This window comes from Struthio camelus, chromosome 18 (assembly GCF_040807025.1).
Source record: "Struthio camelus isolate bStrCam1 chromosome 18, bStrCam1.hap1, whole genome shotgun sequence".
Classification (NCBI taxonomy): domain Eukaryota; kingdom Metazoa; phylum Chordata; class Aves; order Struthioniformes; family Struthionidae; genus Struthio; species Struthio camelus.
In genome coordinates, this window is record NC_090959.1 from 14,053,061 (window position 1) to 14,076,479 (window position 23,419).

The window sequence follows — 23,419 nt, forward strand, 5'->3', positions numbered from 1 at the left end:
CCAACCTTACTTAAACACAACTGGAACTATTTTCCATAGTCACCTGTGCGATGAAGGTTAAACGCTGTGAAATTATTTCTACGGTCTCCAATTGCTTCACAATGACATGAGTGTGTTATTAACATGGGAATACAGGGGGCAAAGAAGTACTAAACAAAACCAAGATTATGTTCCTAACTGAAATGGCAGTCCAGGGTTTTCCAATATAAAAGCTGAAATCTGAACTTGCTTTTCTTAACATCATCTCTTTCAGCTGCTCCACATTCCAGTATTCCTTCAGCCTTGACCTCATCCCCAAGACGTACTCTCCGTTCGGTGATTTTTAAAGTTCTCCTCAAATACGCAATATTTATGCCCAGTGATGGCATCTTGCTGCTTGCTGACTGCCTTCCTTTAAGCTGCTTGGGTGGCCCCAAGAACGGGGGGAAGTGTCCTAGCACAGGAGAATTGCCCCTGCGCGTGGAGGCAGCGTCGCTGGCTCTTGCAGCCCTGCTGTTGCTGCTCCTGCACGAGCAGGAAGGAGCACGTTGGAGGTGGGAGGATTAGAAGGTATGAACACACGACTCCTTTTGCACCACATGCCAACATAGCTGCTATTGATATTCCGACATCCTTCAGAACCACCTGAAGCCAAAACTGACCCTGCCTGGCTTTTTAGAATGTATTTAGTGCTATTAGCTTTACCAGCAGTCTTGATTTGTGAGTCCTAAAAGGTATCAAACCTTCCAGTCATTAGGTACTACGTGACACAGAAAAATAACTTGATAATCGGTGTAAATGAGAATCAGGCCCGCAATGCTCAGAAGCATTAATTCCTTTGATGAGTCTCTCTTTCTTCCTGTAGAGTTTATGTCTTATCTTCTTTTACAGCTTAAATAAGGTCATTTGACCAAAACCTTGCCCTTCTTAATTTCTGAACCCTGAAAGCTAATTTCAGAATATATTTTATTACTTCTTTTGTTTACACAGCACTCTGTATCAGTGCTGATACTGCCTCCATTGGCTTTTCAGAGTTTAAACAGCACGCGGAAGAAAAAGTAGAGCGCTGTAGAAGAGGCCTTCAAAATGTCATTTAAAAAACAGAACAATATTTTTTAGGAAGATTTGCGCAAATCAACCCATATGAGTGCCTTTAATGGATTGGTTTTTATTATCCACCCTATAAATATGATTGTTATACGATGCTCTTTTTAAACTTTTTATTACTAGGATTATATTATTATTAACAAAAAAAAAAGTTGCAATGAAAAAAAGCTAAATTCATTATATAGAACTTGGAATCATGTAATTATTCCCTATCACACCAGCAACATATAAACAGTCCTTCCTATCGGCTGCAGTGGGGAGTTTTGTTAAACAGTAATTACACAACAATTCTCTACATTTTTCTCTTTTTCAGATAACTTATAATGCAGTCACAAGCATTTGTCAAAATCAGTGCTGTAGCCAATAGTATCAGACTACAACATCTAGCGCTTCCTGATTTGAAGTAATTGATTTTTCTGCTTACATAAGGCAATGGATCTAACTGCAAAAACATTCTTTTTTTGAGAGATATTGTCACCACATCTTTCAAAATAGCAGCAGCTATATCGTTATGATGCCTAACTGTAACTCTGTTCGTGCTTTGGGGGCATGACTCCAACACACACAAACCCACAATCCATCAAAGTAAGACATATAAACATGCACTTTTAAAACTTACAGTTCACTGCAATTACTCACCCTTAAAGGTGAGTAAGCGCTTGCTTTGCTGTGTCAAGCCTGACCTTCAGTACAATGCTAAGGGCAGTAACTTACGTGGGATCTATCTTTCCCACTATATTGGCTATTAGAACACTAGTGATTACCGTGAAGATATTTAAGATTAGCAGAACTAATATTAGCAAAATTCTTTGACAGCTCTGTCTCACTACTGGAACGCTGTCATTAGCTGAGTTAAATACTTGCAGCTACGTCCCCAAGAAGTGCACTCACTGCAGTGAGTACAAGGCTTAGAAATTCACTGAAATCTTGTCCTTCCTGATTGGGCTTTGGAGATAAGGCTTGATTAATGCTTCCGATATTTCAATTCATTATTGCAATGTTTTGTCATTTTCACAAACTATGTGAAACAAAAGCAATTTAAGTTTCCACAGAGAACCAGGGTCTCAGTAAAACTTGAGAAAAAGGATCTTTCTAGTTACAACCCGCTCCTTGACGGCCATCGTGTTTTTGTTATTAGCCAGGAATATGGTAAACTAAAGCTCTGCTACCAAACCCCCAGACTTCAGAAACTAACAGAAGGCAAGGTTTGACTAACTGACAAAACAGGACATTTTAATGAGTTTTTTTTTTTTTGTGTGTGTAAGTGCTGTTACTGAGTAGTCCACACCAGGAGCTGGAATCGGGGCAGGGCCGGAGAAAGAATGTGATGTGGTGGAGAACAGTGGTATGCCCTTGGATAACATAATCTGAATGACTCTGTAACTAGTTTTCTACTCATAAAAGCGATCTTAGAAAATATGACAGATGGGGACAATAAGTAAATTTGGTTGCAACTCTTCTTGTTAGTCCTGAAACATCTTTACGTAAAGGATCCTGCTTTGATTTAAAATATCCACAGTGAAGTTTGCTAACCTTTGCCCATGTGCTATCTACAAATGTCTGTTCCCTATAATATGCCATAACGCGCTCACTGCTGTAAGAAAAGATAAAGCAAATTTCCTTAACCCTTAAGCATAGCTATCTTATATTACAATAACTATCCAGGAGTATTGTCCCAGGCACAAGGGACAGGCAGTGCACAGAGTAAGAAACCCTTTTTACCTTAGATTTTAAACCCTAAGTAGATTTGTCTGGCAAGGAAGTGCCTGCAATTAGCCAGGGGAAAAGAAAGCATTAGTGAGCTGATGACTTGATTTCACCTGGGAAATCACTAGCAGAGTCCAGGGAAGGAAAAAAAAAAAGAAAAAAAAAGAAAAAAAACCCCTAAAGCCCAACCCAAACAACTCTCTCAAATCCGCGGCACAGATTTGAGTCACAGCCTCGTGTTTTTATCACCCAAGCCATCTACCCCTCTGCAGTTCCGCCGAGAACAACGGGATCAGGTGATTTGGAAGTGATGAAGGGTGCTCAGCGCTAGCACTAACAAAGGGTTTGTTCCCGCTCCCGCTCCGGCAGGGGATGCGCGGCCGCTCCGGCCGGTACCTGCGCGGGCGGGCGGGGGGCGCCGGGGGGCGCCGGCCGCGCCGCGCCGCTCCCCACCCCCGGCCCCGGCCGGCAGCTGTCCGCTGTGGGAGGCGTCTGCAGCTGGAAAACAGCAGCTCCAGTTTCTGATCGGATTTGGGGTGGGGGTGGGGGTGGGAGGTGTGTGTGGGAAAAGCCAAGCGATGGGTCTTGCCTTCTTTTGACAACACTTTCCCCTTCAGGACTAAATCTGCACTGGAGGAAAGTAACTCAACTGCAAGTGAGAACCACTAATCACACCTCCGTGCGGGAACTAAGCGCTGGGAGCAGCGTTTGCAGCGAGCCCGAGGATATTCCCCGCCGCCAGCCCGAAGTGATTCCTCCTGCACGGTTCATTTGCCCCCGCAGCTCACCTTTGCCTGCCGTTAACAAGCGTGCAATTTGGGTTTAATGGAGCTGGGATTACTGTTCCTCTTTGGACTTACAATTACGTCGACTGCAGGTAAAGAGAATTTCTTTCTTTCTTTGCCATCTCCACGCATGCACACAAAGAAAGGCTGGTTTTTCGCAGTCCGATGCGTGGCAGAGGATTAGACAGCGCTTGGCCGTACGTGGGTTTAAAACAAACCACCCACCCACCCCGCTAGCGATGCACGGCAGCGTGCCGGGGCTCTGCGAGCACCCCAGGGCGCGGCAGGGCGCACGAACATAACGGAGCCGGCAGCCGCCCCGAAACCGTGGCGGGACCGGTGCTGGCCGGGGCGCTGTTACAAAGGGGCTGCGGGGCGGGGGGGGGGGGGGGGCGCGCTGGGGGCAGCGGAGCGGGGAGCTGAGCGCTGCTCTTGCCTTGCCTTGCCGCCCCACAGGGTCCTCGCTGCCGCTGCCGGGCGGCGGGGAGCCGCGCTCCGCGGCCCTGGGCCAGAAGGAGCGGGAGGAGAGCGGGGCGGCGGCGCTGCCGGGCGGCGGCAGGGCCAAGGCGGACGGCGGGGCGCTGCGCCGCCGAGCCCGGCGCTGCACTTGCTACACCTACAAGGACAAGGAGTGCGTCTACTACTGCCACCTGGACATCATCTGGATCAACACCCCCGAGTGAGTGCGGGCGGGCGCGGCGCGGCGCGGCGACGCGAAATGGCGGGCGGCGAGGGGCCTCCCCCGCGCGGGTCGCCGGGAGGTGACGGCGCTGCGCGGCGTGGGCGGGCGGGCGGGGGGCAGCGGGCCGGGGCGCCCTGCCCGCCCACGGGGCCGAGCGCCGCGGAGGGCCCGCGCCGGCGGCGGCGGCGCTGCTCCGCGGCCGGCGGCTGCGGCTGAGGCCGCCTCCGAGGAGGGCGGCGCCGTCGCCCGCCCGCCCGCCGGCCGGCCGGGGTCAGGGCGGGACGGGAGCAGGCCGCTCGGCTCGACGGGGCCCCCGCCGCCCGCGCCGGGGCGGGGGCGCCCCAGGGACCGTGCCCGGCGGCGCGGCGCGGCCTGGCGGGGCGAGCGCCGCTGCGGGCCGCCGCCGCCGCCGCCTCCCCACCTGCCGGCGCAGGTGCCGGGCAGCGTCGGGCCAGGGCGGCTGCGGGCGGCGCCCTCCCGCCCCGCGGGGCCCCCGCGCCGCCGCCGCCGCCTCCCCGCGGCGCACCTTGCCGTGGGTGCCGGGACCGCCTGGCTGGCGGGGAGAAAAGGAGCTCTGTTGTCGGGGCAAGCTGTTTCTAATAAACCACTCTTCGGGGAAGGAGAGAGTGTGTGAAATTGTACAGCCTTTGACGTGGGAAAACACTTTGACATTAATATAGTAGTAATTTTTGAAAACCGCGATATACCGGAGATAAAATGTTGCAGAAGGGTCTCTTTTACAGTTGTTTTGCGGGAAGGACGAACATAAGCGTTTGCTCCAACTCATAACAAAAACAACTTTCGAAAACATAACGTTTCCCACGAAGCAGAAATTGTGAGTTTCACAAAGGTCAGTGGAGGGGGGAGCACGCATGCAGGAAAGCAGCATCGGGTAGAGAGCAGTGGTTAATGCAAAGCATTCGCCAGGAAGAGTGACACTTTGCCTAGAGCCTAAAGGTTGGAGTCGTCCTCTTCCTAGACTACTGCCTACGTCCTGTCTCTTTGAGTAACTAAGAGAGTAAGCTTAAGGACTGGTAAAGATTGTTTCATAGGCTAACAGGTATCAGTCCTGTGGCAACTATAGCAGTCAGTTCGTTTTAAAAGTTATTAGGAGAAAAATGACGTCTGCTTTTAGATTCATTTAATGAACCTCAGAATTAAAAGTACTGGGACCGTATGCCTGTGAACTTTCACCTGCCACCCCCGAGAACTCCACTGAGTACAGCTGGGAACGTTCAAGCTAGATCTGCCTTTGAATCAATTGCAAAGCTTTTAATCAGATTGCAATGACAAAAGGAATGGGAAAAAAAAATAGCAGCAAAATAAATTAAGTCAAATGGGTTTTAGATTACAGGCACATGCAGTATGTGTAATATATTCACAAAAGTCATTGAGTTCTTCAAGTTCCATACCTCCGCTAATCCATCCCAGGATTACTTAGCATTATTGTAGCTAAATATTTATGACTCAGTATATCTGAGTCAGAGCTTCACCAGTGAAACAGGGAAACTACAGTTCCTTTTTGGCCACAGACTGAATAAATAGAATTCTGCTAATTTTAAACCCATTTTTTTAGGATCTCCCGTTGAGCTTGATAGGAACTGTCATTTTCACTCTAGTGCGAAAAGTATTTTGGATATACTGTAACATTAATAGTGCGCATACATTCACTGATATGGAGAATTTTTTCCTACTTGGAAGTCCTGAATGAAGATCAGCGAAGAAAGAACAAAAAATACAGAATGAAAATATATACGGTTTCTGTGATCTCACAAAGCCTGACAATTCAGTTTAAGAGCCTATAATATACTTTATTTCCTAATGCTGTTGGGAGTAGGTTAACCAGGACGCTAGAGGCTCTCTAGGGTTGATAAGCAGTGAGTGGATAATTGTGGAGAACAGGGTGAATTAGTCCAGTAGGAACTAAATTTTTTGGACTCTGTAATTGCTGATTAGAACTGGAGAAAAGAGGCACTCTCAAAGTTGGTGGGCTGCGGTTCCTAGAGGGTGGAACAAGGCAAGTGGTGCACTGTGGCTGGAAGAGCCAGGTGTCTGAACTGGACTGCCTCGCTCTCCTGCTCTTCTAGCTCTTCCTTGAGACTTCCCTGCTCTAGCCTGCAAGGGGAGCACTGAAAGGAAAGGCCCTGTTTACAGGGTGGGTCGATGTACAAACCTCTCTCTGAGCTGCAAGAGTGCAGTCCTGGTTGTCAGAAACCCTAGGGTTCTTCCACAGAGGAAAACTTCTATATATGAGGGCGGAAATAGTAATTGAAATAGTATTTATGGAGATATTTGACATTTTTGAGTATGTTCAATACAACAGGAGTAGGACTGGGCTTTTATATCGCACATTTGGATGACTGGCCCTAATTCTGGCCTGGTCTTCTTCCTGAACAACGTCCAGTAAGTCAAAAGGTACTTCTGAATGTAAAGGAGAAGACTCAGGCCTACTTGTGCAATTTAATAACCCAAGGAAGTTACACAACTTCTTCTAAACGGAAGCAACCGTTACATATGTATAGACCGCACGGGCTGTAAATAGACCTTTTCCGTTGCTGTATGCATGTTGCTGAAAGTTTTCATATTTACTGCTAAATGTTTGGCTCAAATACAACTCTCAGGACCATACCTACAATGGGAGGCCAGAAAAATGATACTGAAGGCTGGAAAGGTTTTCCTAACATCTGTTGATTCTGATCTGTTTCCTGTTTACTTACCTCTCATGTCTTTTCTCAGTTTTATTTCCTACACCAAACACTGGAATTACTTTTTACTAATTTTTTTCTGTCTCATCTCCCTTGAATTGCATCCTTCATCCTTTATCATTTCTTATTCCCATCACAAATTCCTTAATGTTTTCTATTTCCAAGTTACTCTCTCCACCATATGTCATAGATGTACTTTACTTCCTCCTCCTGTTTCTTCCTTGTCACTTTTCCCAACAGAAGATGCTTTTAAACGTTATTTCAAAATATTCAAAACAAATATTGGTCGTGGCCCTTCTTCCTCCTCCCTCCCTGGAGAAGTGGTTTCAATAAAAACAGTGTTGGAAGCAGAGTGCCAATACAGGGAATATTTCCATCCTTGCTGAGAAACCTCTAAGATTAGCAGGGAAAGAGCTGTTGAAAAGCACAAAATTGCAGAGCATGCAGCCTTTGACTTTCTGTAACCACCCCAAATTAAATGAGAAATTATGTTCACACCTTTGCCTATTCCTTTACACATACTTGTCCATGAACCACTGGGGTTAGTCCAGACCCCTGAGTATGCTAGTATTATTTTCACATACTGTAAGTCTTTCTGATGGGAACAGGGAGAGCATTAAGCGGAAAGGAAGAAGTCCTAAAGAACAGCCATAAGTCAGAGTAGAATAATGCAATTATGTCTTGTAGACAAAGGCTGCATAAAATAGTTTATTAAAAACTGGTATATTGTTCTCACTGATGAGACTGCAAACTAATTCCTTGAGTAATCAATATGCATGTTATTTCTTTTTTATCAAATGATTATGTCTGCCTTGATGTATAATTAAAGATACATTTTAAACTAGAAAGAATAAACTCTGTTAAACAGCACCCACTGATGTGATACAGCCACAACCTGTAGGGTCATGCTTAATTATATGATTTAGAGAGGAAAATGTAGGAAAGATACATTTGAGATCCATCCTCAAAGATCTGTCTTCAGAGGGATCCTGTATTTGGAGATCAACTAAGCATGTGCATCCAAAGGCAAAATGTGTTTCAATTAGTGACATTAATGTTGCTGCATGAAACACTACAGATGCTCAGAATAATTAGTAAAAGATCAAATGTGAAAACTACAGGGGGATAATGCTATAATGGACACACAATATCAGATACTAAAATGCTCTTTAATCTGTGAAAGAAAAATATAATGAGAACTTATGGCAATAATCCAGAGACTTGTAAAGCAAGATTAGCATAGTAAAGACGTTTAGCCACTCAGGCTAAGAACCAAAAGAAGTGCATAATGGTAAAATGGTGGCTACAAGCCAGGCAAGTTCAAATAAGGAAGATGATCTGTCTAACAATGAGCATGGTTAAGTATCAGAACCAAGTGCCAAAAGAAGTGATGGAGCTGATACATGAATTTTCTACTGAATTGGGACGCTCACTGAGTATTGCAGTGTGCAGCAGTCTTTGAGAGTATGTATTCCACTGTTCAAATAACTACAGAGGCTTGTCACAACTACACTGTGGTCCAAGAGTGCCATTCGATTATCTTCCCTCAGTCAGCTTATGTATTTAAACTTTTTTCTAGTTCTTAATTCCTTTTGTTGGATAATAATTTTAAAACTAGCCCTGAGATTTGCACTATGAAAACATAATACTAAGTTAATATAACTTAGTCCACAGCTAATACTAGTTCTAGAACTGCACTTGAACTAGTCTTTCATGTTCAAACTGCTACTGAGTTAGACGTTACGATACTGATTCGAATCAAGCATCTCTGGCTTTATTTCTTTTTACTCCCTTTTAGTAACAAAACCATTTAGCTTATACCGTAAAAACCATGTAGTTGTTACTAGTACAGTTATGAGTGTTAGGATATTATGGAGTCTTCCACAACTGTATAAAATTTGCTATGAAATTCCTTTCTGATTAATCAAAAAATGAAAAACAGTTCTTGGAGGATCTTCAACTACAAGCGCTAAAACTCACAACTGAATCAGCTTTCACAACAATTAGCTTGTCCGAAGCAACAGACTCCTCTTCAGTCCTTCCCTGCCATTAATCCACCATAGCTACTACCAAACACAGCTGTCAATATCACTGACATGCTGTAGCATGTGCTTTCATATGCAAACTGTTTATGCATTTAATAGGGATGCTGTGCTTGAAACAATGCAAAAATCAGGCGCACTGTAATCTGCCACACATTTGAAGATCAGCAGATTTTTCCTTTGAAAACCTTATATATGGTGTCTTATCCTTCCATTTAGCATTACCCATATTGTGTTTTTTTCACAATGAAGCCACAATTGGTTGTCAAGAGTTACTTTCAAACCTAACTTACAAAGCTTATTTTGTTTTTCTTTGAATAAGTGTTCTGATCGGTCCTAATTGGCTGTGTCCTTTTGAAAATGGGACGTTCCTTCCTAAATCACATACAATATCTGATAGTTTGACCTAAATCACATACAATATCTGATGGTTTGACCTATCTCAATGTGAACAGGAACAAAATGTTTTATCAAAAGTACTTACTAGGTGGTACAAGGCACTTTTGTGTGTTCTCTATGACTGGAGACTGTCATTGCATTCTTTCCCATGATATGCAGAATGTTTAAATGTTTAATGTTTAAATGCTTAATGTTTCAGCACTTAAAGGAAAGAAAGAATGCTGTTACTGGCCTTTTAAAAAAAAATTCAAATGCAGCATTCAGCTTATATACTCTACTTTACAGTTACATATGGCAGAGATAACAGGTCTTAAGAAAACTAATTTTGAAGAAATTGAGAACAGTGTAACGATCCTGATTTTTCATACAGCTGCTTTACAAATAACATGGCATATGGGAGCCTTGGTAAAAACAAAAAGATTAATGTATCTTTCTTTCTTTACTGGGTTTTTGATTGAGTGAAAAAATGTGTAATATTGCCTAGGCAGTTAAAATTGACTTTATTTTCCTGGATAAAGTTAGGTGGGCATTTTGCAGACTTTACTATCCACATGTTCACTGAAATCTAGGTTTTACACATGTGAGTTCTACCAAAATTAGACTGTCCATATGCCCTCCTTGTCCTAATGTATTTTGAATGTGAAAGATATAAAGGAAAATCATAATAAGCTAGCAACAATTACAATAACTAAAACAGATGGAATCTGTGGTCATACTCACAGGTAAAAAATATCAAATATTATAAAGCAGATAATCTTCCTCATTTCCATTAGTTCCTCTTAACTGATGGGTTTTGTTCTCTTTTTTTCAGTTAAAAATTTTTGTGAAAAACTAAAAATAAATGAGAGATTTTACATATCTCTAATCCTAAAAATTGTAGGATTTTTGATGTTAAAATGTTGCAGAAATATTCACATCAAAAGAAGAGTACTTCACATAGCTTTACTGGACATAGTAACAAGCTTCTCCTGATCTGGTTGTGTTTTATTGTGGGCAAATTGGTTTGATTTTTAGGCCTGTTATTCAAACATAATTTTGTCCTTGCATATTTAAACCATATACTGAGATCACATTTTCAGTTAATACAGTTTAACTTCCTGGATTCATGGGCAGGCAAGCCGTTTGAGATGTTCATACCTCGTCATTACAACAAATAAAATTCCAATGATTTCAGTTCCTTTTTCTTATACACCTCAGTTTTTGCACATTGACTTCACATCTCTGTGGATTACCCTTAGTTTTCATACATATTCCTGGGTAGACAAGCCATCTGGCTTCTCATTTGTCTTTAGTGAAATATATGCACTTCACTACTGGGAGCAGCACACACTAATTTTCACAATTAGAACTCTGAAACCACTGAGATAAATATCAAACTGAGGAAAAATTGCTTGAGAATATTTCACTATTGGAATGTAATTACACAATCTTTTACTTCTAGGTGAAGATATAAACAAGCTTGCTTTTCCTGTGCCTATACTCTGTTTTAAAATACATATATTCATGGTACTCTCTTGAATGAACAAGATCCGCTGTTCCTCTTTTAAAGTAACTTTAATGTTCTAGATTAAATACCTTGGTGTGGTTCTATCTTTTATCCAATGCCTTCTTTTGACATTTTCAGATTGAAGCACCATCCAATTCTAATGAAGGCCCATTCCCATTCTAGTAAGGGCCTCAAATTCATACCCCCTTTTTGTGTTCTGATCATTTCTCCTAACTGATTCTAAACTGTCTCACTGTTGTTTGAGCATCCGTTATCCTGCGTTGTTCAGCCTGATCCCTCTGCTCCTTCAGTCTCTCTGAAACATGCACAGCTTTTGTGCCCTCCACAGCCTAAGTGAGAATATATCCTCTTAGTCTTCCTGTAAAGCATTTGTTTTCAGTACTCGTAGTGCTGAAACCTTAACAGCAGTGTCCCCAGGAAGGCCTGAAACTAGTCTGGTTCTGCAGACTGAATTCCCACGTTACTGCAGGAGCTGGCCCTGCAGAGGATGGGGTTAGGAATGACCCACGCTAATAGCTAGTGTTTTGAAACTTCACTATTGCTCTTCATGTTGCTCAAATTCTAAGAGTAAACAAAGAATAGCAGTTTCCAGGGTTGTCAAACCACAGTCACTTTCATCAGCCTTAAATTTTAACACTCTGTGTTTATATTTCCCCCAGGTTTTTATTTGTTTTTAAACCAACAGTGCATTTTTCAGTATATACACTGTGGGGAATGGTAGAAACATGCACTGGAGAAACATGCACAGTGGTATGGTGGGTTCAGAAGCTAGTAATGAATTCTCTTAGACTTACTTTGGAAAAAACTACCCTTTCCCACTTAATTTTATTTCATTCCTTTCATTCTCCTTATTTTCTGGCCACTTCTGCCTTTCAGGATTTACCTCACTCCTTGCTCTGGAAACAGCTCGTTTGCTAGTACTCTCTGCCAGTCAGAAGAAGAAAGAAGAGTAATGGGAGGTTGGGTCTTACAGGCGGGAAGTCATACTGCACCAGATACATTTTTTTTTTATAATTAAGAGTCCAATAGCTTGTCAAAAACTGGGACCAGGTTAGGACTGGTAGGAAGTACTAAAGGATACAAGCAGTACATTTTCAGAGTGGTACTTTTGTGAAACAGTGGCTCAGTTCATAACGTAAAGTGAGCTCTGCTCAGCCTCTCTGGGTAGCTGGGGTGTTAATGGAAAAAATATACCTCCATGCTTGCTTCATATTGTTAACCTCAAGAAACGTACCTCAGCTTTTCACTGTACAACCCCATTTTTTTTCTTATCATATTGGATACAGGAAACATGTAACATTCTTTTGATAGCTACAGGAAAAGGATTACTAGTAATAAATATGAAGTTTCTATTCTTCAGACTTTTTTAAAAAGACAAGCAAATATTTTGATTTTGCCATTCATTTCTGATTTAACTGTACTGCATGTCTGCTCTACTATAAGTTCTATTGCTGAGTTGCCCTTCATTATGAAATTACAGGCATTTGGGTAATTTCTCTACAAACATACACAGAAAAAAAATACTAGTAGGTATAACCATGTAATAATTAAATAGCAGGTCCTCTTCTGTCACCTACAAATTAAAGAGAATACTCACTAAAATATCAATTCATTCATTTAATTTTGAATAAAAAATTTAAGTATATGCTTAAACTGTACTAAGTGGCTTTCAAGTCTTGGATTAGAAATTAGATTTACTGAAGTCTAATTCTGTCACTCCTGTGTGCTGCCGAGCAGAAATAACGTTTGCATGTGCGTTGTCTTCTATGCTTTGGCAAGTGAGCAGCTCCTAGGAAGATCCCTGACAAAACCTCCCCCAAGAAGCATGCTGGGAAAGACCTTTCCTACCGTAGTCAATCCAAATAAAAAATACCATTGGTAAGATGTTAAAAATACAAGTATTTCCATCCATATGATATGTTAGTTCACAACTGAGTCCTTAGTTATCAGGGATCAAGGTAAGGGTATAAGATATAATGAAACTGCTTTAAAGAAAGACAGTTGTCTCTGAAGACCAGGTCATTTATTTGTGTCCACTTTTTGTTTCATGCTATCTTGTCTTTGCTCCACAAAGCTTCAGATTCTTTTCGGATATTTCACGCTGGCAAGGGATTTAAGTGTCTTCCTCTGTCTTCATGCAATATTACAGTAAGGTCTCCTGAGTATGAATATTTTGCAGTCATTACAACATGTTCTTTAGTACCTTTGTTAGCTTTAGCAATTTACAGTATTCCACATTGAGCTAAGAGAAATGCATCAAAAAAATTGTAGCCAGTTTTGTATTTTATTAGCTTTGCTTTAATAAGAATATTAGGTATGTTGTGAAGTTATGTATTTTATGGAAGGTGATTGCTGATATATTTATCAGAAACAGGGTAGCCCATGGATGCTAGGTAAGCCAGATTGCAGCCATGGGAACCCTTCTTCTTAACCACTTATTAAAAAAAACCCACAAATGTAGTTATTCCCAGTAAGGACCAGCAGAGACATGTGCTGCCAGTTGTGCTGGATGTTGCTTTTCAGTTTGCCTCAAGCTTAAATTATGCCTTAAGTGTCTCACTTTTAGCAAAGACCATATAAAATAGGAAAGCAGAGGAATGCAAGATAGCTTATTTCTATAGGAAAAAGGCACCTTTCTGCCTCCAGGACATTTTCAGCTACAAGGCACTTGCAGTCAGGGAAGTTAGCCCTTTGTAACCTCCTTCTCTAGTCACCATGAATGTACCATATATATTGCAAGTTTATCTCATTTACTTAGATCATTTTACTGGAATTACCTTGTTATCACAGGGATCAAAATATGGCTCATTTAATATGGCTTGATTAATTGGTTTAAGGAAATTAAGGTGTATAAAGCTTGGGAAGATGACATTTAATCTGTGTCCTGCAGAGCTAGTATGTGCGAGTTATCTAAATCAGGACTGGGCAAACCCTAACAACTCATTCTAAATACAAAATGGCTTGAAAAAATGAATGTTCATCATCATTCTCATGCCCAGCAACTAATTCTGACTGCAGCCCCAAATTATTTTTGTCCCTGTCATCTCTCAGCCTCTACACTGACTACCTCCAGTCCACACACGAGTTCTGCTCTCTCTCCCTAGTCTCTCTCCTGTTCTGAGCCCCTCCACCTCTTTTCAGGGCTGTTAGTGCAGGCCTCTTCCCCCTCTCAGGCCTCGTGCTGGGAAAAAGTAGAGACATGCCATCTTTTTCAAAGAAGCAGAAAGAAAGAGGAGGTTAATAAGTGAAGCTGCTTGGACCTGCCCAGCCCTTTCACCTTCTTCCTTCCCAGTGTGCTCCTGAGGGATGTTAAGAGAGCTGACTGTCTCCTGGTCTGGCTCAACTGGCTGCTCTGTATCACTGTGCCAAGGAACAAACACGAGGTGTCTTCCACATCACTGTATCTCTCAGGGACCAGCTCACTTTATAGAAATACTACTCATTGTATTCGAGATTGTATGCAGCCTGGAGCATTCTTTCCATTGATTGTGCCAACACCGGGTAATTAAGCCTGCTGACACAAGCAGACAGACATGTAGGTTGCTAGCAAGATAGTGGAGTTTTGCTCAAGCCTATCGCATTGCTGTAATCCTCCTGGGATGGCATGTTAAGGGAGGTACCCGGACAAATGATCTGCCTTATCGCAGAGACATTAGCGTTCAGATTCTCTCATGGCACTTATTTGGGTACCGTGAAGTCCCAGTAGGAAGCAGATCAAAGAACTCATGTGATCAGTGAGACTGGATGGTGAAGCAGATACGTACAGTCCTTGGTTTATTGCCTAAATTAGCTATAACTAATACTATACTTTAACTAATTTTGTGTCCTTTCAAAGCTTAAGTGTTAACTAAACAAATCAGATGATTGAAAAAAACAGTGAAGAGAAAACCCAATGCAGCAAGATCTTGGAGCTATATCTTTTTGGATATCAGTAGCCTATTTAGGTGTCTAGGAACACTGACTACTACTCCACTGAGTATGTGGGAAATAAAGCTGTGGCTACAAAGCATAAACACACCTGTTTCTCTCCTCTGAAAAGAATTTTAACTGCAAAACCTTCTCAGAAAAAAGCAAGCATTATTCCTATGCATCATCGTAAATCTTTATACTTTAAGCAGATGAGGGACTAGGACAATTGGTAAGAAGGAACAGCCTGTTATATCTCTCAATTCTACGAGCCTGTGATTAATCAAGTAGAAAAAATGCAGTGAAATCCTTACAATTTTTGTGGACACAGCATGTAGTTAGGATGACATGAGACCAGCAAGGCAGGGACTTCTTTGAAGAGCATTCCCATGGTGTTTTACTTAATAAATCATGGTGATCAGAGGATAATATGGGAGGAATACCTGTTGCGAACTATCTGCAATTAAAAAATATGCCTGTTGCAGAAAGAGTTGGAGTGAACTTTCAGAGCAGCCAATGATCTCTTCATCTACAGAGCTACATGGTAGTACTGCTATAGCTTTATATGAAATTATACACAGAAATGAAATATCTGTTATTTCCCCCCTAACATCTTTCATTTTGGAGACATCTTAGTTTACATACAGAATATAAGGAGATCTTGCTTCCTCTCCACATTCTTTGTTCTCAGTGGTCCTTACGGGGATCTCATACATTTTAAGATTGTCTGAAAACACTGGAGACTCTTGGGAGCCTGGCTGGCCTGGAGACATGCCAGAAATATATTGCTGAATACTAAAATCACAATATCTAAGATGAATGCTGCAACCCCGTCATCCTTTTGTTTTGGCTGAAACTCAAAAGTGCCCTGGAGGTATCTACTGTGTTTAAGTGGCTGGGAAAGTAGAAAATAAAAGTAACTCATAGGTCAATTATAACACAGCATGAGAAACTCAGTCACATGTTATAAGAATTAAAATAAACAAGTTGTATTTTGGCTGTCTGAATACTGACCATTCATTATAGCGTAAATGAGGGACAGTGGGACACTGGCAAATCATATACATGGCTTAATTCCAGACACCGGAGAGAGTTATGTTAGCAGCTTTTTTCCCACATAGAGCCTTCTGATGATGTGAATGAAGAACAAAATAGTTTATACTGACCAAGAAACTGTTTCCTTAAACCCAGACCTACTGTAATTTAGAAAATGTTTAAAAAATGAGCATGCTGGCTGCAGTAATCATACTGGTAACTGACCTCTACAAAAGTGAAGGTAGGCCATCTCCACATACATCCCAGGTTTGAATGTTGCCAGCAGTTGCCAGCTGAAAGAAGTACCTTGGGAAAGACTGATCCAGAATTGCATCAATATGCTTGTTCTCCTCTTTGTAGAGAAGAAATGTATAAAAGACGCATCATACACCTTAGTCCTTAAATATGTGGAAACCAATTTTACTATTCCATGAGAATTTTGCTCTCCTAAAAGGCGAAACTATGTAGTCTGAGTTAAAGGTCAGAAATTTCCTATTTCTTGTGAAAAGTAAATGTTTCAAAAAAAAAAAAACCCTGCAAATCTAACATAGACGTTTTCAAAATGTTTCCAAATGGCTCTTAGCCAGTACTTTGGCTAGGGACCTGGTGTGAGGGACTCAGTTGCTCAGACATCCCTTGTGGTCCAGTGGTTGGCTAGCCAACAAACCTGTTTCTGCCTAGTTCAGCTGTCCCTCATCTTCCCTGTGGGGACAGAAACTGCCCTGTGTAATACTAAAGTTAGGAAGCTTTGATTAAAAAAAAGAGCTGTTTCACCTACTGAAATGGAAAGCTAAGTTGGCTTCTTAGCAACAGATATGCTTAGTAACAGTAAAATGTCGACAGTGATTTCCACTCTGCGTGTAGAAATTGTGATTCTAATTCCCTCATTTTGAACCTGAGCATTGCAGCGCCTTAACATTTGCTGCACAAGCAGCCATTCATTAATCATGTGCAACAATCTAAGATGAAGCATGCTGCCAGGCAAATGCTTCTGATATTTGTTCAACTGAATCTCTCTGGCATCCCTTCTCACTTCTGGAGTACTGAGAAAGAGGCATGAACTAACTTGAATTACTAACATTTTCAGCTACTGGAATGATAACCATGCACACACTAACGTTTGCTTAAATGTTGCAATTTATGAGTTTTATCAGAGTAACTGACAGGCAACAAAACAACTACTACATTTTGCAGGTCTTTCTAAATACTATTAGAAAAACTGTGGGTTACTATTGAAGCTTATGTTTTGGTTTTGAATTTTTAGCTTAGAAATTACAGACAGGCATATTGGGAGGACTACACCAAACATTTAAATTTCCCATCTCTGGTTGGCAAATCTGCTTATTAGCTTACATAAAAATGTTTGCTTGTGCATTCTAGTTAAAATTATTACACTTTGAAATATCAATGCATTTGCACGTATTTCTGGGCCACTGAGAGCAAAGTGCTCTTGAATGTGTTTTCCAAGTAAGAGGCATACTCTTATAAGCATCAAGATTACACGTTTTGTTTCATAGAGCATCAGGCTCTTTGTAGAAAGGTCAGAAGCAGTATCTAAAATATTAGTCTCCTCCTTTGCTTAGGGCTGTGATTCATGGTTCTTATCACCTGTAATTATGCTATATTCCCTACCCCTGCCTATTTGCTGGATTTTACTATCTCATAGCAAAGACAGCAGACTGGTTATGGGTCCGTTCCTTAACCACCGTAGTTAATATACTGATGTATTACGATAAAATTGAAGTTGATGACAATTCTAGCTAATTCATTAATTTGCAAACTGCAGCAACTAAGGAGTATGCACACATGCCCCTGTGCCACTCTGGCTATGCAGACAGAACCTCTGACAGAGGAGCAAGCAACAGCTCAGTCCTGCAGAGATTCTGATTTAGAGCCATAAGAGTAAGAAAAAAAAAAAGTACTGTATGTTGGAAGAATAGATATTTTAAGTAGGAAACACTTCTAATAACGAGACTAACATACTACAGTGTTTTATATCTTGTTAACACAATGTGGGACGACATCCGCAAAAGCTGCAAAAAGCTTTTTTATCCTCTCACAACCTATCTGCCATGCAATAGGGGTTTCAAGTTTGGTTAGACCAACCAAGACTCATGTTTTCATTTTAGCCTAAATCTGAGCAAAACGTTGCATAACAGAATTTTGCCAGATCGTTTTCATAGAGGGTTCATCACACTTAAAAATACAGGCACTTCCTGTTCCTGCCTCCAAATACCACTCATTACTTCATAAACATGATGAACGTATCTAAAAATAAGACCATAGAGCAATTATTTATGTCAGGAGTTACCTATATTAGCCATTTATCATTCATTATTATAAAGCAGATGCCAGTATAGAATTATTAATACTCTTCAAGGATAAAATGGGACTCAGGCCTGCTCCTCAAGACAGCAAATAGGTTCTCAATCTACTGTTTGAGAAAGGGGGCCACAATCAAGTCCTAAATAACTCTTTTAAGATTAATTTGCACATTGTTAGTCTTTTCCAGTGTTAAGACATAGACAGAATGAAAGAAGTGGTGAAAATATTTAACAGCATCTGCATATAGATGAGGCAGAGCAGCATTTACAGGAGAAAGACCTCTCATGACCTCTAACACACAGAAATGCTGATTATTTCTATATTTTTGTGCTTTTTTTATCTTTCAATGTGATATTATGCTAAGTTTATTTATTATAAATGTGCTCTGGTTCCAGTGGTGAAAGATGAGAGGAAGTGTCACAAGCTAGTATGTACTACAAGTGCATAGGTTTAAATAAATAATTTATATCAACTTTACCAAAGTTGCATCAAAAATTATTGCAGACATTAGGAAAATAATGTTTCTGATACTTTCAGCCCAGCATGAGTATGGGAGAATGGAAAATTTGCAGATTTCCAATTAATAGCCTAATTATGTTTTTGTGAAAGAAAATGATAGAAGTCCAACTACATGACATTAGAGGTTCCAGACTGATTATTCAGGCTTTGTTCTGTAACATCGCCACCCTAACTTCCTCTCCCCCGTTAAAATTACATCATTTTTTTCATTCTTCCCTCATCCTTCTTTCTTTTGAACAAGAGATTTTCCTCTGATATTCAGTGGATTCGAGGGGTTGATTTTCCCAGCACTCAGGTACACTCTACTTTTGTGGGTTTCCAGAGGTTCCATGTGGTGTACACTTGCTATCAATTGAGATTCTTTAACAACTCGCAGGAGGAATAACTTACGACATCGATCAAAACTATCCATACATTTCTGGGATGCTAACAGGCAGTGACAAAGCATGCCCTTTTCTGATAAATAATATTACTAAATATTCCCCATTAAGGAGCAGAGTAGGCCAGACTGCAGGGAAATAAAGAGAATTACTTCTTACTATTTCTTGATATGCTCCTGTAAAGAACTGAATATGATCTCCATATGTATCACTGTGGCTTCCATGTTAGGAAGATTATCTAGCTGATTCTCACAACTGCAATGTCATGTCCCTAAACATAATACAGCAAGCCAGTCATGCTGACAGTTTACTCGAGTGATTAAAATAATAAAACTATCGACAATTCAGCCTCTCGATGACGGAGGTGATGACGTGATGGTACTTACCTGATGGAAATCAACACGGCACCTTTGTCACTTTATACCAGTTATGGAATTAACGTGCCAAATTTTGTGTGTAATAATTTGAGACTGGGAACCTATACAATAAAGAATTAATGAGAATTAAAATAAGCAGTAACCTGGGAATGTATTTGTATCTGCTGTTAGGTAATCCAAATTCTTGTATGTAGCCAGTATATTTGTCAACCAATACTTTCATTAGTTTATTTTTCTGCTACTTTCTAACTTTATAAAAAGTCTGAGTACTTTAAGCAAAAGTTGTGATCTGTTACAGGGAGAGCTTTTTACACGAGCATAGGGTTTGAGTTTTCTGCCACTGTCTATTAGTTTACATCAATAGGTCTGTTTTGTAAAACAGGAAGAATGTGAAACAACCTCTTAATTGGTTTGTAAAATATATCATGTTTGTGATTCTCATGACAGGAGGACTGTGCCATATGGGCTATCTAACTACAGAGGCAGTTTTAGAGGCAAAAGGTCTACAGGCCAGATTCAAAGTACTCTTCAGTCTTCGTTTCGGTGCTCTTGTTTAGATGCACACGACAAACAGTGTATGCAGTTTTGCAGGAGAATGCAAGACAAAAGAAGGTGAGTATCCTCCTTAACACTGCTAACTGTCTACATGATTTGACTATTTCATCAAGGTAAATAATCAAGTTGCATGTATCAAACTAAAGGATTAATAAATGTATTGTTTTTAAATAAAATTGTCATGTCTAGTACTTTGAATTTTCTTTCTGGTGTTTCTTTTTATGATGTGGCATTTCTGAAACAGCAGATCTGTCCAGTTAGAAGGATAAACAGATAATTCAGGGCCTGCATAATACTGCACTATTTTAGATAAGAATCCCAAGTATTATCTATTCTAAAGAAAAATATGTCATTTGTCACTTTATAAATAGCTCTGTATGGGCAACTGGTGAGATTACAGTGAAGAACTGAGCAAATCTCTCTTCCCCAGAAATCATGGATCAGTGAAAACAACGGAGGAGAAAGACCTATGCAGAGAAGAGGAACATGCTTTCATTCAGTAGCACAGCGAGTTTGGAAGGTTCTGAACCGTCAGGTATGTAATAGATGCTCATGTTCTGTTTAATGTTGAATAGAAATATTAATTTTCCATGAAGTTATTTTGTATTTTCTGAAGTCTAAATTATTTCAAATAACTATTGTAATAGTAATGGTAGTACTATTACATAGTACTATTACTGTGTAATAGTAATACTATTACTTTTTTCCTAAACGAGTTGTCTTTTTTTTTTTTAATAACTGATTACACACAGAATTACTACAACCTTCCTTGTGCTGAAGCTCCTTCAAAAGTTGGATTCTCTGGCTATAAGCCAACACATTTCCTGGCACCAGTCCCACTTTTTTTTTTTTTTTTTCCTTAAGGCAATGGCTGTTCCTGTCCATCACCTTTTGGCTCATTTAGCCCTGTACCAACTTAAGCTACATGTCCCAGTGCAGTGCTCTAGTAAAACTTAAGTTGTCAAGGTTCAGAAAATACAGCAAACTTTGTGGAAAAAATATTTGGAGGGGGAAACAAATCTACTTTAGATGTCAGATATGAGGAGGTTACTGTGACCTAGTAGCCAGTTTCAAAAAGTTCCAGTTCCAAATCTTAATACTAGTGCTATGTAAGAAATGTAAAATGACGTTAGTGTAATCAAATACTTTTAATTTTGGGTGAAACACAGCAGCATTAGAACTAGAGAAGTTAAAAAAAAGAAAAAAAACCCCTTAGTATCCAAACGTTTCTAGCTCTCAAGGGAAGCACCTGGATTATAAGTTTCCAGGCTGAATTCTCCCTATGATTATTTAATCAATCACAGCTAATTAGACATCTGGGTAACATTCACTGTGTGCACATATAACCATGGAGACAACGAGGAGACTACAAGTCTATCAGGATCATGAGGAGTTAGTTCGGAATAATCAAGCTTTTTTTTTTTTTTTAAGGTTTAATGTTTATTTGCTGAAGCTCAGAAGCAAGAACTTAAAAACTACAACTCTCCCTTGAGATGGACAAACTTGATGCTTCCGTCTGATGCCAGTGGATCAGAATGCAGAAGTATGTAACACTTTCATTTCATCAGTGCCAATTTGAGGGCAGGTGAACCTGTATGAACAAGCTTTCTCACATGCTCCTCTCATGAGAGTGTCAGTAACGGATATATCCATCTTTATCATGTAACCTGGCAGGGAATGTATCACCACTGAAGAAAAATTCAAAAGAGAATCCAAACTTCGGCAACGTAAAGTTTCAGGAATCACTTTTCTACCTGATGTTTAAAAGTACAATAGAAACATACTGTTCCACTTACTGCTTGCTATCTGTCTGAAGAACCATCCAAAGCTTTATGCAGGCAATTGTAATTGGAGAATGTGATGAGTTAGAGAGAGATTGCCTCTACCTGAGTTCTCATTAAGAATAAATTGATAAAATATTTCTCTTGTTAATGTATGTAAGCCTGAATCATATTGTAACTTTGTGGCAGATGTTTAAATGACAGTATCTATGCAGAATAAATATGAATGCCTAATATAAATATTATTATAAACTATAGCAAGTTAAGAGTATACATTGAGTATTCAACAGATTACCTAATTTAGGCACAAGTTATTCCTACACTTCAAAGTTCCATTCAGAAACATTTTAAACGATCATTTAATGATGCACTGTAGCTGATGAACAAAACTCTGATTATTCACCCCAAAGAATTTCCTAAAGATGATACTGTAAGACTGTGGAACTTAAAATCAAACTTCACACAATCAGAGTAATTCCCTGTACTAGACCATTTGCTATTCTAAGGCCCTACATGTCTTATCATCCAGGGTGTATACATTCATCTTTGCTAATATGTTAAAATCACATTTTTAACTCTTCATTCAAACATCATCACTGAACAACTGAACAACTTGGAAACTTGCAAAAAGGAAAATATCCACCCCTGGAGATTTTCCAATGTAAATTATTTCATCAGAAATTATGGACTTTTGTTAATAGAGAAATGCAGGAATAAGCCAGAAAAAATGAATAACTGCTGCAAATCCTGTTCTTTAATGTAATTAAAAAAAAAAAAAAAAACAGAGGAAATCCCTTACCTGTGGCATTACAGATCTTTTCTGGTTTGTCCTTCATGCAGGCTTTTCCCAGGGCACATCATAGGTTAAATTGTAACCAGATGACACTAAACTATATTTCGTTAGAACATAGATGGAGACCAAAAAAACCCTGTAAAATGAAAAAAACTGAGCAGAAAAAATTATTATATAGATTTAAAACAGTGGTAATAGACTTTGTTTGAAACAAGAAAGGGAGGTCTTTGCCAAAATATATATGATATATTTTATATATATGTGGATATATTTCATAAATAAATTATTATCGTTATAAAAGTAAATATATCTTTCAGTTATTGCATTTGTATCCGTTTCTTACTTGCTGGCATGATTTTGTACATTTATAGAAAACAGATTATTTATTGTGTAAAAACACTTCACATAACTGTCTTCCCAAAAATTTTGAAAGGCGCTGTATAGTTTTGGGTTTTTTTTTTTTAAATAATCAAGCTTTGTTATAAAGAATAATTAATGTTCATTTATAACCAATAACTTTTTTTCTTTTCTTTTTTTTGTGTGTGCATATGCTTAGGTCATACAAAAACTTGCCATCGTCAAAAGAGTTTGATAGTTCTAACAGTTTGAGAATTGAGTACAAAAACACAATAAAAATTATTTGATAATAATTATACATTAAAAAGTTACATTTCAGTCTTGTGTCCTTTTGCTGCAAATGTAACTCTCATCTGATCTAATCTGGATACTGGGACAAAGGAAGAGGCAACGTCCATTTGGATTGTGAGTTCCTTTTACCAACAATGTTCATTGACTTCAGATTAATTCTTCATACATTTTTTCCTGAAATTGCAAA

General features: G+C 40.0%; 2 protein-coding genes and 1 long non-coding RNA gene across 9 annotated transcripts in view; 1 reads left to right on the plus strand and 2 right to left on the minus strand.

The window, feature by feature from the left end:
• The window catches only part of PRELID3B (PRELI domain containing 3B), an 85,556-nt gene extending 82,314 nt beyond the window's left edge, over positions 1-3,242 (minus strand). Inside the window, exon 1 of the mRNA XM_068913103.1 lies at positions 3,225-3,242. The gene's annotated coding sequence lies outside the window, so the exon portion shown is untranslated. The remainder of the gene's footprint in view (positions 1-3,224) is intronic.
• Positions 1-22,595, plus strand: part of EDN3 (endothelin 3) — a 42,575-nt gene extending 19,980 nt beyond the window's left edge. For 2 of the 7 annotated variants that reach the window (XM_068913104.1, XM_068913107.1), the window contains 6 exons: positions 254-549; positions 3,411-3,670; positions 4,035-4,257; positions 19,903-20,067; positions 20,441-20,545; positions 21,442-22,595. In XM_068913104.1, the coding sequence (XP_068769205.1) occupies positions 3,619-3,670; positions 4,035-4,257; positions 19,903-20,067; positions 20,441-20,513 (513 nt within the window). In that variant the 5' untranslated portion in view covers positions 254-549; positions 3,411-3,618 and the 3' untranslated portion in view covers positions 20,514-20,545; positions 21,442-22,595. The other 5 variants (XM_068913108.1, XM_068913105.1, XM_068913110.1 and 2 more) reach the window with 5 other exon arrangements.
• LOC138061566 (uncharacterized) lies at positions 8,285-22,737 on the minus strand. The gene is made up of 3 exons (XR_011135403.1): positions 22,591-22,737; positions 19,465-19,556; positions 8,285-13,071 (listed from the first exon to the last, which is right to left on the minus strand). It is a non-coding gene; the product is annotated as an uncharacterized lncRNA (long non-coding RNA).
• Positions 22,738-23,419: the final 682 nt, after the last annotated feature.